Source organism: Dryobates pubescens, chromosome Z (assembly GCF_014839835.1).
Source record: "Dryobates pubescens isolate bDryPub1 chromosome Z, bDryPub1.pri, whole genome shotgun sequence".
NCBI lineage: Eukaryota > Metazoa > Chordata > Aves > Piciformes > Picidae > Dryobates > Dryobates pubescens.
Genome location: NC_071657.1, coordinates 97,016,013 through 97,029,810, shown reverse-complemented (window position 1 = coordinate 97,029,810; position 13,798 = coordinate 97,016,013). Strand labels below are relative to the sequence as shown.

Below are 13,798 nucleotides of genomic sequence, written 5' to 3'. Positions count from 1 at the left end.
CTTGGTGATACTGTGGTATTTCAGCAGTTTTCAAAATCACTTTACAATGAGTGAGCACAGGTAGGACACAAATGATACATGCAGCTTCCAATCCCTTTTAAGAATAAGTTTGGAGACATGACAAATTTCTTTGGAACAAGTTGCCTGGGATTCAAGAGTACCTCACTCCTGAGAGCAGAGCTTACACAGCCCCATGGAACTTACTTGTATGGATTTTAACACACTTTGCCTGTTGTCAATAGGTCTTAGGTCTTTCGGTATGTAAAGTCGGACACTACTGATGGCTGAGAGAAGATGTACCAAAACAGGAACCACCTACCAAAGAGAGTACAGCAACTGATTAAGACAGGAAAAAAACCCCAAATCTATGTATTATTAATATTCCATAGCAACATTTTACACAGGGAAATGAGTACACAAGGACACATTATGTGTAAAAGAACATCAGGAATCCATGATATAAAGTATTAATAAAGAAGCAAAATATGTTTGTTCAAATGGGTAAATTCTGTATTCAGTTAAATCCGGAGAGAGGTTACAAGAGGGGGAATAAAAAAAGGCTACAAACACTCAGTTTTCCTATTACCTTGCCTTTTATCTACTAGAATATCTCTTTTATGATCCAAACCAGATAAATTGTCATATACTTAATCAAACCAAACCAAACCCCCACCCAAACCCTGAACACAAAGTAAACAACTGAAAATTACACCGGCTCCTCCTCATATACACAGTTTCAAACTGAAGATTTTAAATAATGCAAATGCTTTTGCTAGTAACTGCAATTTAATTTTAGAATTAAATAGCCTCACAAAGCTGAAGGGGTCTGAAAAAAAATAAATAAAAAAATTACATGGATTCCCAGAGACAGAAGATTCTGCTAAGAAGAATACCTGCCAAACAGCACTGCTAAAACTTATTTTGCAAGGATTATAAAATGCTAACTAAATGATGAAATCTTAGCAGAACAAATGCACATTACCCACAAAACCCTGCACAAGCACCCAAAGGAAAAAAACACAAACCCAAAACATCTTAGACACTCACTTTCAAATTTCCTCACATATGTAAGTCATTTTAGTAACTTTGTTTACATTACTGCTACTGTCTTTCATGTACTGATTTGACATACAGAACACAGCAGTAAGTTTCAAAGCACTTCTTATATGCTAACAAATTCACTCAAGTGTTTTCTTCACAGTTGGAAGTTTCCTCTTCAGCAAAATCAGCAACTGTTTTAAGAAAGCATTTCCTTTCACTTTCTTAATCCCTCAATCCTTCTTTTACCACAGTTTGTAAATCCCTTGAAAAGAGAATCTTTGAAAGCATTTATAAGAAACTATTCACAATACACATGCAACAAACCTGCATCTCTCCTTTCTCATCAGGTCTGGCTGGCTTTGCAGCCTCAGTAGCAGAATTTTTCAGACTCTCTTTGCTGCAGTGCAGTAGCACTTCGACTACATAGAGTGGGTCCAACTCGCCAGAATTAGGCTGTTGAGGGCACAAAAGGAAAAAATCCAAACAGGTCCATGACAGTTATTTTCAAATACCACCAAGAAAGGAAAGGCAAAAGCATGATCTTATTCAACATTAAAGGTGTGTAATGAGCTATGTGCTTCACAGGTATCAGCTCAGTGATGCAGTACATTCAAAAAGTTACTGAACCATATTGATTGACACCTTGCCCATGTAGCTTAAAGTCTATTTACAGCTTCAGGTGCTTCTGCCTTTAGTTCTGGTAAGTTAACTTTTGTAAGTGTAATATCATGCTAGCAAGAGTGAAGTCTTTCATTTTCAGGTTTGCTAGTTGAAGTTTTTCCCCACAAAGACAACCAAAAATCTTTCACACAGAACAACTTTTATCTGCAGCTAATAGGAAGCTGCATCTCTCAGGCCCCATCTTCATCATACCCCCCAAACTGCACATGTAACTAACATTCGTTTACAGGACATAAACATGCAGCAGTGGTGGTTAAAGACTATTGTTCAAAGTCATAACCTTTATTATGTATTGATTTAAAAAAGCCTGGTGTTAGTTATTTGACTGGATCAATATGCACTAGGGTTCCTCAAATACACTCCTATATAAGCAAGTATTTTTTTATGACTGGAAGAATATTGCTTGATTAGGTGTACTCCAAGGATTCTAGATTTGTCTGAAACATCTTTTCCTATCTGGGCTTGGAAACAAAACAAGGTAAGACTGCTGGTCATATCTGCAAATCAAGAAATATGGCATAGGTAAATTCAGATTCCAGACTAGTAACATCAGACTCACTGAAAATTCAATGACCATGACACAGCACTAAAAACAAAGTATGTGTAGCAAAAATTATAAGCCAATATTTAAATTTATATTTAATATACATGGATTATGATGATCCAAATAAGGAAGTCAAAGTGCACCATCTCAAACTTTAACATTGGTAACTGTTAGACAAACCTTTTGTGTCTAGAATCAAGGACTAGATGACAATAAGGACTATAAACAGCACAACAGGACAAGCACACTGCTGGCACAATCCAGTGGGAATAAAAATGTCTCCAAGTTGTTTTGTGGCCTGTGGGTTTTAGTTTTGGTTGTTTATTTTTAATTAATATCAAAGGAAATAGTTACTTTGTTGCCTGCTACACTGTGCAATACATAGCAAGCACCACTGCTGGGAACACTGTGTTTACTGTAATTTAGGATAAATTGCTATTTGCAGTCACAATTTTGTAGAGCACTGTAACATGAAATTATGCTGGAAAAAAACACCTGAATATAATTAACAGTGAACATAACTGACAATGACTCATGCTTTTGCTTTCACATTGTAATGAACAAAGAGCATTACTCAGTGAAACACAGACATCCTGTAACCCTGGGTGTCAGTCTTAATTTTTTTCCTCAATAGAAAAAGAACTTCATTAGAAACTACAATCGGTAAAGGAAAAATTACAACTAAAGAAACACGAGTGATATTAACTGAACTGAGCATCATTTCTAAAAGCAAATCCAAACAGCTGTCACACTCTAGAATATAGGATACAGAATTAATCAGGTTGGAAAAGACCGTCAAGATCAAGTCCAACCTATCATCCAACACCATCTAATCAACTGAACCATGGCACTAAGTGCTTCATCCAGTCTCTTTTTAAACACCTCCCCTGGTCCAGCTTGAGACTGTGTCCTTTCGTTCTGGTGCTGGTTGCCTGGGAGAAGAGACCAACCCCCACTTGACTACAACCTCCCTTCAGGTAGTTGTAGAGAGCAAGAAGGTCTCCCCTGAGCCTCCTCTTCTCCAGGCTAAGCAACCCCAGCTCCCTCTGCCTCTCCTCCTAGGGCTTGTGCTCCAAACCCCTCCCCAGTTTTGTTGCCCTTCTCTGGGCACGTTCCAGCAACTTAACATCTTTCCTAAACTGAGGGGCCCAGAACTGGACACAGGACTCAAGGTGTGGCCTAACCAGTGCTGAGTACAGGGGCAGAATGACCTCCCTGCTCCTGCTGGCCACACTGTTCCTGATCCAGGCCAGGATGCCATGGGCCTTCTTGGCCACCTGGGCACACTGCTTGCTCATGTTCAGCCTACTGTCAACCAGTACCCGCAGCGAATGAAGGTTTAAAGACATGGCATAACAGCAATACATTTCTAATACTAAGTGTACTGCTACAGTAATCACAGAATCATTCAGGTTGGAAAAGACCCTTGGGATCATCAACTCCAACCATGAACCCTATGCTAGAAAAACTGACCCCTACACCAGATCCCCAAGCACTACATCTAAATGACCTTTAAACACACCTAGGGATGGTGACTATTCCAATGTCTGGCTACTCTTTCTGTGAATTTTTTTTCCTAATGTCCAGTCTAAGCCTACCCTGTTGCAGCTTGAGGCCATTCCCTCTTGTTCTATTGCTAATTACCTGTGAGAATAGACCAGCAATGACCTCTTTATAACATTGTTTCAGGTAGTTGTAGACAGTCTAAGTAGTTGGGTCATGATGATTGTTTAATGAAACATTTATCCAAAACTTCTAAAGCACAGAAGACTGTGGCCACTGTCACAGTAGAGCAGACGAGAGGAGTTTCATTCAAACAACTATCCACTGACCCATCCTCATTGCCAGGTTCTCACACTACTGTACCTGGGGCTGTGTTCTCAGAAAAAACACCTGGATTTGGCCATGTTGCAGAAATGCTTTCTCTCAGTGAGACAACAAGTGAGAAAGATGAACTCATACTAAAGAATTCCTGTCTCTTCCCAGCCTGTGTAAGCTTTCCATCAAGAACCATTAAAATGAGACATGATTAGCATCACGCATCCGGGTGGCCTCGGATCTGCAGAAAGAAGATCTAAGAGCAGCCCTGTGGGAACAGTTCATCTTCCAAAATTTGGCTAGATGGGAAAAGTTTACAAAAACCCAACACCAAACTTGGGCAAAGTGCTATATATTCCAAGGACAAAAATGCATTGAATTGAGAAATAAAAATGCATAAATAACAGCTTCTTTGAATTGTTTGGTTTGCCTCTGCTCATAGGAACGTGTCTTTCCATACCGATTAATGAAGTTAGATAGCTTTAAGTCTGTTCCATAATTCTCATTCTTTCCACAGAACTCAATAGGAAAAAATCAGCCCAGATGCTGGAGCCATGTCCTGCAGAACAGACTAATTTCAAAGCTAACATTCAAGCCTAAAGGCTTCACACAATGGCAAGACAGGCCAGATAGAGAAGGCTAGGGTGAGGGGGAAATCTGCTTTACTGCTCAGGTGGCTCTATGAAAAACATCAGTCTAGAAACAAAAGTTTATGCAACAGCAGAAAAGTCCAGTTTTCCAACTTTAAAAAGAAAGAAACTTTCAAAAGACAATGGAAAACCAAAACAAAATATTTTAAAGAAGTTTTTTTTTTATGCACACATTTTTCTCACTTCCTCTTTAATGAATACCTTTTAGAGAAGCACCAAAAGGCACCACATACACCACCATATACACCACCACATACAGGCAAAGAAAACTTCTCCTTTAGACCCAGTAAGTAACAACAGTGCTCTTCTGTCAAAACTACAGCAAAAGTGTTATCACAGAAAAATACTCTTCAAATTTAAGTTTTAATTTAGCCAGCAGAGCAGCCTGTCAAAACACTTCCAAAAGGGAGACCAAATATGGACACCAACTACGGACACCAACTACAAAGATACAACAAGTATCTTGGGAAGGAAAACCAAATCTGGCTTCCATTGCATCATTGCCCTCTGTATTTTCCTCCCCATTTCCCCAAATACATTTCTAATGTTTTGTTCCCTTTGTATTTTAACTTTCCTACCCTCAGCTGTACAGCAACATCTCAGAGGACAAGCATTCCCATGTCTCATGAACTAGCTCAGGGCTCAAAACACAATTCCCTAGTTAAAGATAACCTTTATTTTGAGCCAAATGTCAGTCTCCTTTGAGCTTCTATAGAATTTCTTAAATAACATAGTAACTTTCCCATGAAGGGCTTAGTATAGTGCTACTGGATATGACTCAAAAACATAATAGCTTGTGGTGCTAACTGCACTTTTGAACTACTTCACCCAGACACAAGAAGGCATTTCCTCTTACTAGTATGCCAACAGTTAAAAAAATGAATACAGGACTTAGGGTTTGCCTCACCTTTTTTTTTGTTTCTAAGTACTTTCATTTTAGGAAGACATGCAATTTTGGGAAATTTTAGGTGACAGAACTTTTTTTTTTTGTCTTAAAACTTCAAAGAAAAAAGAAGCTTAACCTTATTTTCAGAAAAATGCGTTTTTTCTAATGGAGGGAATGTATGTTATTACCTTAACATTTGATTTCTTAGAGAAATTAACAACCACTCCCCATCCAAAGTCAACACCTTCGTTCTTGACCTGAAAACAGAACAAGATGTTATCACACAAGGCATGCATAATCACATCATGGCAAGCAGACCTTTTTGTATTTCTGGTCTTTATATCAGCAGCCATGAAAACAGCATTTCCTTTAATTCACTGCTGAATGTTTAACAAAGAAACATAATGACAGTCAGAACTGTTGCTTAGTGAGATCCATGTACTTTTTCAAGCTGGCAGGCACAAGTGAACCCTGCAAATTTCACAGACAGGTAGAGATCCCAAATAAAAACAAAGCAAAAGAAAACTAGTTACCTTTACCAGTCTTCCTGGCTGTAGAAAGGGCAAGCAATACTTTGGCTTGTGAATATATTCTTCAATGTCTTTACCCAGTTTTGCAAGCTGCTGACGGATTTTGTAGTATATGACCACATTTTCTTCATTGGGAATTGCTATTTTGTTGTACTGTCCTTCCAAATTACTCACTCCTACAATAACAAGGAAAGTCTCATGGAAAATGGTAACTTCACAGATTCAGAAATCCATGTTTCCCTTTCAGATCTACATAGACAGTATTCTGCTATAGTTTTTGGCATTCAGATTCTATTTACAATAACCTGTTCTCTGGAAAGCTAAAGATGTGTCCATTACACTTTATTTATAGGAATCTAAATATTAATAATAATTAATCTAAAAAAAATAATTGACTTGAGAAAATGGATTAGGGTAGACCTGAAATAGTCAAAGAATCATTGATTCAGGATTGCACAGGAGTCCCACAAAAACTTGCAATGATTTGTAAGAGGGCATTTGCTGCTCCTTCTACCTCCTCATATGAAAATAAGATTACTCAAAGAGGTCTTCTAACAACATGTCTCCCAACCAGAGGGAAAGTGAGAAGAGTTTTTTTCCTAATCTCTTTTAGGTTCTGATTTCATCAGTTGGGAATCAGTAGTATTCCTAGGAAACAGAAACAAAGGGCATGCTATAAAGACCTCTCTCCGCTCTACCAGCTCACCCTCTCATATTCTATTTGAATGCATATGGGAACTCAGAAATCCCAATTCACTGGGACTCAAGAGACAGCTCAGGGGAGAGCTACTTGTTTTCAGCTGCCAGCTTTTGAAAGAAAAAACTGGCAATCCATACTCATGGCAAAATTTCCTCCATTATCTAAACAACCTTTCCTCTTCCTTGTGTTTTTAATTGCAGCTGATTACAAAATTCTAACACCCAGTACAGTATCTAAACAAAGAATGTCAAAGAAACACAAAAAATATTCTCCAGCTCCTTTTCTGTATTTAAACAGCAACACTGGAACGCCAGAATGAGTATCTAGGCATGGCAATTGAAACAGGTAGCTTCTCAGAAAATAAATACTGTATTTGACTACTACTGTCTTAAATACTGCACCTCCAAACTGACAGAAACTCTGCAAAGGGAATCAAAACCCCACCCATGTGCCACATGTCTATCAAAGCCACACATGCACACACACGAGGTTAAAGTTTGAAAGGGGCCTCACTCCCAAACACCTGCTGAGATCTTTGGAAATTGACCTTGGCTCATGAAAATACACTAAAGATCACAGCTCAAAATTTAGTTACTCAGCAGAGTGCAAATGATGTCTCAGTCCACTCTGAATGCTGATTTTCCTGGTTTTTCCTATGCTACTCTGAATGCAGTGTGCTCAAGTTCTTTTCAGAGATGGTAGTGAGATATTAAAATGGTCTTTCTTTTAGCTAAGTTCTGTGTAATGAAATGGAGTAAGACAGCCTCAAACGGTCACAGTCTCTCATAAAGACACAACAATGTTTCAATTGTTTTTTCTTCCTGTCCTATACTTTATCAGTATGACAACCATTCTCACCTGACTAGGAGAGGAAAGCTCTCCCTAGATTGACAGTACATAACAGCATAGCTCCTAGGAAAACCAGGAAATTATTCTTCCTAAAATTGGAACAAGTGGTGCAGTAGCAACTGCTACCAGGGAAGAAAAGAACTGCAAAGGTCTAAACTCCTGTGAGGGTACTGAAGTGTAACTACCCAGTCCCACACTATAGCATCTTTTATACTACCTCTCCCGAGCACAACGTACAGTAATACTTACGCTCTACTATTTCTGGAATAGTTCTGTAATGCTGGAACTGATAGAAGGACTTTTCTAACATGTATTCAGGGTTAATTTCCTCTACTCGAAGCAAGTTCAAGACCATGTTGTATGTTAGGTGGAATGCGCTGTTTAAAGGATCAGCTGAACCCTGAAAAAGATCCAAGAACACTGTCCAGTTAAAAACAATAGAACATACCAAATAAATCATGATGCAGGCTTTAATAGGAGGAGCTGCTTTAATGGGTAACACAGCTTCTCTTGAATTTAGACTGTGTGTCTCACCAAATCCACAGCAATTCTGTTGTGCTGAACACGCCACAATAGCAGTATGTCTCATCAGGTCTATAGTTATGCTACAGTATTATAGATTAGGTCTGAAGTAAATTAAAACTTCAGATACAAAGCTTGGATGTTTCTTATAGCCTATTCCACTATTTAAAAATAATAGTTATTTACCTGTTTAAGCCAATCCCTTATTTTAGCCTTCTGGGAAAACTTACTTGCACACCTTCTCTTAAGACTCACTGACCATGTTGGTGTCTCGTGAAGCTTGTTACAAACAGGTAGTCTACCACTTCTTTAACATGAGTAATGTCTCATTAAAAAAATAACTCACTTTGCAGGTTGCCCAAGAGACGCTCTGGGCTCTCCACTTGTGAAGACAGGCAAAAGAAAAATTCAGACATGGTGCTGGGCAGCCTGCTCTACCCTGCTTGAGCAGAGGGGCCTTGGAAACTCCCTTATAATCTCAGTTACTCTAGGATTCTGTGAACTTCAGCATTTTTACAAGGTGGTATATTTACTCATGTTTTGAATTGCCTAAGAAGAAAGGATGCTGGCAAAGTACTGTAGAGAAAGATCAAATCACTTCTTTTTTCCTCCCATATTTTTCTAGAAACACCTACTCCTGTCCTCTACCAAAACAGAGTACTAGACTAGGTACATGCACCTTTAGGCTGATTTACCATGGATATTATTATATTCTTAAGAGGAAAACCTCACCATCATTAGAACATTTAATTAACATATATTAAAACAACCAGTTAGTCAAAAAACACACAGAACATGAAATAAAGGAGATTTACTAAACAAGCTTCATTTCAACAAGGCCAGTAAGTCAAGTCAGTTATGGTTAGCCATTTAAAATTACTAGCAACTAAAACAGTTAACAAGAAAATGTTCTTCATGCAACCACATGACTATGTAAAGGTCAACACAATCTATCAGACATTTCAGAAGCTCAGAGAGGGCTGGCACTGGGAAGCATGTTCCTCTGTGCTTCAAGCTCTAAAATCACTCACATTGGACCTTCTTGCAATACATTTCTTTTCCTTTTACCACAGAGTAAGGTATCTAGCAGTGGAGATACATCCTCATCATACATAACAAAGCAAGCATAGGCTATTAAAAACAATTGACTATTAGTTTATATATGCAATTGCTGAACTTCAGCTCTCCTACATCAAACTAAATCTAATGGATTTTAAGTTGACATTACCACTATTCTAATTTTTATTTCCATTTTACATGTGCAGTCCAGGAATTCCAGTACCACATCCACTGATGAACTTACGTCAGATTTCATAAGGGACAGTATCCTCCACATGTAGATTTTAAGGATCTTGCTTTGTATGAGAGACAGAGCCTCCTTATGAGATTACCTTACAAATGCCAGAATCCTACTCACTGCATGATTCTTTCACCTCAGAAAACCCCCAGAGACTTTTTCAGCATCTTTGTCAGAGACTTTTTCAGCATCTTTAAGAAAGTACCAACATGAATACATGTAAAACAAATTTAAGATGAATCATACAGCCTAATGTTTTGATTTCCATGGTCAGAGCCTCATTCACTCATTCTTACATCTGTAAGCAGATCATAAATATACCTCCGTTTTTCACCTCAAGTGATACACCACAGAACAGAAATACCTCTTAAATTAGATCATGAAATATGCATTTAAAATAACACCATCAGTTATCAAACTATCACAAATGGGCTTCTACTAAGAAATGTGTCAACAAGCAGAACATCAACAGCTGAGCTGCTGCATATGGAAGAAAACTCAAGTTTCTAGAATGTCTCTGATCTGATACACCAAACAAAACTAAGAACTTCTGTTGCTGGTGTAAACTGATATATAACACAGCTTTTTCCTTGGACATCACAAAAGAATTATGTACTCAAGCTTGTCTCTATTTTTCTAAATATATCAGTTATCCCAGGAAAAAGGAATTACCACTCCCTAAAAAGCCTGCTTCTCAATAGCAGAGAATGCCATTTAAAGAATGGCATTTAGCAATGCTAGGCATAGCCATGATGCCTGTTCAGCTAACAGTGGGTCAGATTCTTTCCTACAGCAACATCCAGTGCCGTAGCTAAACAAACTCAAGCAGCTTGAAGGCATAGCTACAGCCCAGCCACCGGGGGGCATAGCTACAGCCCAGCCGAGATCCAGCAAAATGCTGCTGTGAGCACCCCAACCACACCATGAATCCCCCTTTCCATTCCTGACTATGTTACATAGTTTTGAGGCATAACTTGGTGCCTGCAAGAATATCAACCACTTGAAATCATAAAATCATAAGCATTGATTCTCACTTAAATGCTATCATAAAGTGAGAAAATAATGAACTTTATGCATAGACTATACTACATGCACAGAACATGCCAAGAACGAACAAACTGCTCCAGAAGATTTTGAAAGCCTTTCAAAAATTATCACCATTCAACTATGAAGAAGCAATTTAAAACCAACCAATCAAAGCAGACTTATTTGAAAGGCAGCATTTGAGCCAGTTGCTGATGTGGCAATTTTTAAACTTATGATTAGCATTTTACAACTTGAAATAAGATCATTCTACTAAGACAAAGCAGTTAAAAAACCTTGCTTTGGCAAAAGTTCTGGATTTTTCCTCTTCCTTAGTCTCATAAAAATCTCTTTCCCCAGGTTTCAAAAATTCCTGTTTTCTCAGTGTTGTTCTCTAGGAAATAGTACATTCAAAATCAAGAGCTTTTAGAGGCTTAAATGTTTTCTGCAAACTGCAGCTGTTACTTCTCCAAACTCAGTGTAACTGCATGACCTTTATTGTATTGCACCTTCAGCACAGCCAGTGCACTGTGCAGTATGCCTTAGTCTCTACTGACTCCCCTGGGCTATCAACAGACGTGCATCTAACAGGCAGCAACCACTGGGAAGCCCTTGTTTCATTTAACTAGTAGCAACATATGGATTCTGCAGCTGCATTAGGAAATCTTATAGCAAAATACAATTTTGTTGTTCTACTCTAAGTACACACAAAACATGACTATCAGCATTTTCTGGCAAATTATGAAGATTACTAAAGAGACTGTGGTTATCTAAAGACATCTGACATACATGGTGGAGTGAAGAACATGAAAGGAGGAATGATGAGATATATTACTGAATGGAAAATGGAAAAGGTGGACCTTCTTTTCCTAACTTGTTCTCAAAGAACCTAGACAGCATGAAGTATTCAACTATCTTGGATTTTCTCCATGATAGCTTACTTCTCTTGCAACCCCTTTCTCTGCTCAAGCCCTGTGCCTCTCAGATAGATTATCTTCCTTACAAATATTGTGAAGCACACACATAACATTTAGCTCACCCTCTAACACAGACTTGTCATAACTGACTTTTTCTTTTTCCAACAAACTAGAGTGTGCAATCACCTGCCTCAAGATCTCTCAGTCTGAGATGGCCTCTCCCTTGTCCAGACAAAACCTCTCAATTGAGAAAGGAGTAACCACTGACTACACATGCAGAAGACTGGGCAAAAATCTAATTATCAGAGCTGCAACAGAAGTTGATGTGATGTTTTTTCAAAGCAGTGTAAGAAGTTATTTTCAAACACATGCTGTCCACAACTTCATTGTTTACTGAACCATCTCAGTTCTCCATCCTCCTTTCTGCAAGTAATCCCCCTCCTTACCCCTTGAAGGATACAGTCCCTGCACCGTAAATCTTCAGTGGACAGTAGCAACAGGTTTATTTCTGAATATGACAGAAAACCCCAAATAAGCAAACTATTTTGCAAGCTTTTTTAATCCATCTGGGTAAGAGCTGCCTGGATATGTGAGAACAGCTTGGATACACCAACTAAGCTTACTGGAAATTAATGACCTACTTTGTGCACTTGCAATCACTTAGTCACTTCCTGAGAAATTTTAAGCCAGCTCACCAGTAGTACCCTTCCATGTTTTCCAAGATTTAAGTTGCAAAAAGAAATATGGATTTAAGCAGACACAAAAAATAATAAATAAAAAAATCAACTATCTGAAAATCATAGTGACTACATACCATGCCCTATTTAAGTGCCAACAATATCTGAATGAGGTCTCCTCTTAACACAATCACATCATCCAAAGGGGGCACTCAGAATTTAGTAGTCCTACCATTTCTTGCCCACATAAACCAGAAAGACATAAACGTTGGAGAGGAGGAAGGTAAGTGTCTGGAACTGATATTCATGGGGCTTTTTTTTTGTTTTTTACAGTACTGTTAAGACTTGGAAGCCTTTTCTACTGAGAGATGAGAGCTGTCAGGGCTGCATTATAGCACGTAGTGTTCAGCAAGATATACCTTTAGTGAGGATTGCTCTCTCTGCTCTCTGTTGTTATAAAACACTTGACATTTTCAAAACTCTTCCCATGCAGAGAGGGGAACAAATTTAGTGCACAGCTTTTTTGTTGTACAGCTTCTCACAGAAACAGGCACAAAGCTTTCACAGGGAACTGAAGATGGCAAAGACTGAAATTATCAGGGACATTACAAACTAGCAAAAGTGAAAGACGCAACTCGCAAAGCAATAAAGTATCTTTCATAACACAAATCAGACACACTACAGAACATATTTTATGCCATTTGGTCCACTAACAGTCTCCTTTCTTTATCAGCATTTCCAGAAATAAGCTCAATGGATGAGTTTTCAAAAAGAAAACAAATAGTTGCTTTACAAAAACAGCGAAGAACAGAACACATCAGTGATATTGTAAAGGTCTCTGGGTTTTTTTTCCCCTCATCAGGGGAAAATAGTTACACTCAGCTGTCTGTGGCAGCCACTATTACAAATTTCCATGAAAAAATAATTTAAAAAAACCCAAGTTACTCTGATGTATCTGTAAGACACAGGAATACTTTCAGTGAAATATTTACAGGACACATTTTTGTCCATGAATCAATGATATAGTTGCCACATGAATCATCAGATCTGTCTCAGAAATATCAAAAAAGACTGCATAGTTTTACTGGTAATAGGATGATCTTGAGATATGTTATCATGACTGCAAAGCCACTAAAAACCTCTTCTACAGAGTTATTATTAACAGACAATGGTAAGCAGGTATTTTAAGCACAAGTTTACTAGCAGTCTGGCCCACTGCTCTGCCCCCAAAAACAGTTGCACCAGCACAAACAGAAGTAACTGTGGGTGGCAAAAGACTGCTTTAGCAGGCTTTGCCTACAAAAGTATCTAAAGCCTGGGTTCCACAAATGTTTCAGTTGTAGTAAGAGGTCTAAAAGGAGGGGGGAAAAAAAAGGATCTTGATTTCTCTAGCATGGAACTACCACCATCTGCAGTTAGTTCTGAATGATGGAGCTTTTCAGTCATTTGACTTTAATACAGTAGCTCCTACTATCATAACTAACCTTAGTTCTACCTCAGGGTGGTAACTCCAAGTTCTGCTGTTCTCCTAAGCCTTCTGTCTTATTTATGAACACAGAAAAATACACACACACACATATCCCGCCTTACACACTTGTATCAAGACACCCCAATCTAACAATGCAGTATTTAAACTCTCAAGCAAGTATTTAGAACTACACAG

General features: G+C 38.4%; 1 protein-coding gene across 1 annotated transcript in view; it reads right to left on the bottom strand.

Moving 5' to 3' along the window:
• MTREX (Mtr4 exosome RNA helicase) overlaps window positions 1-13,798 on the bottom strand; it is a 47,076-nt gene that overhangs the window by 12,412 nt on the left and 20,866 nt on the right. Inside the window, exons 16-20 of the mRNA XM_009896604.2 lie at window positions 7,949-8,099; window positions 6,154-6,326; window positions 5,809-5,877; window positions 1,366-1,494; window positions 205-315 (exon numbers count right to left, since the gene is read on the bottom strand). Coding sequence (XP_009894906.1) covers window positions 205-315; window positions 1,366-1,494; window positions 5,809-5,877; window positions 6,154-6,326; window positions 7,949-8,099 — 633 coding nt within the window. The remainder of the gene's footprint in view (window positions 1-204; window positions 316-1,365; window positions 1,495-5,808; window positions 5,878-6,153; window positions 6,327-7,948; window positions 8,100-13,798) is intronic.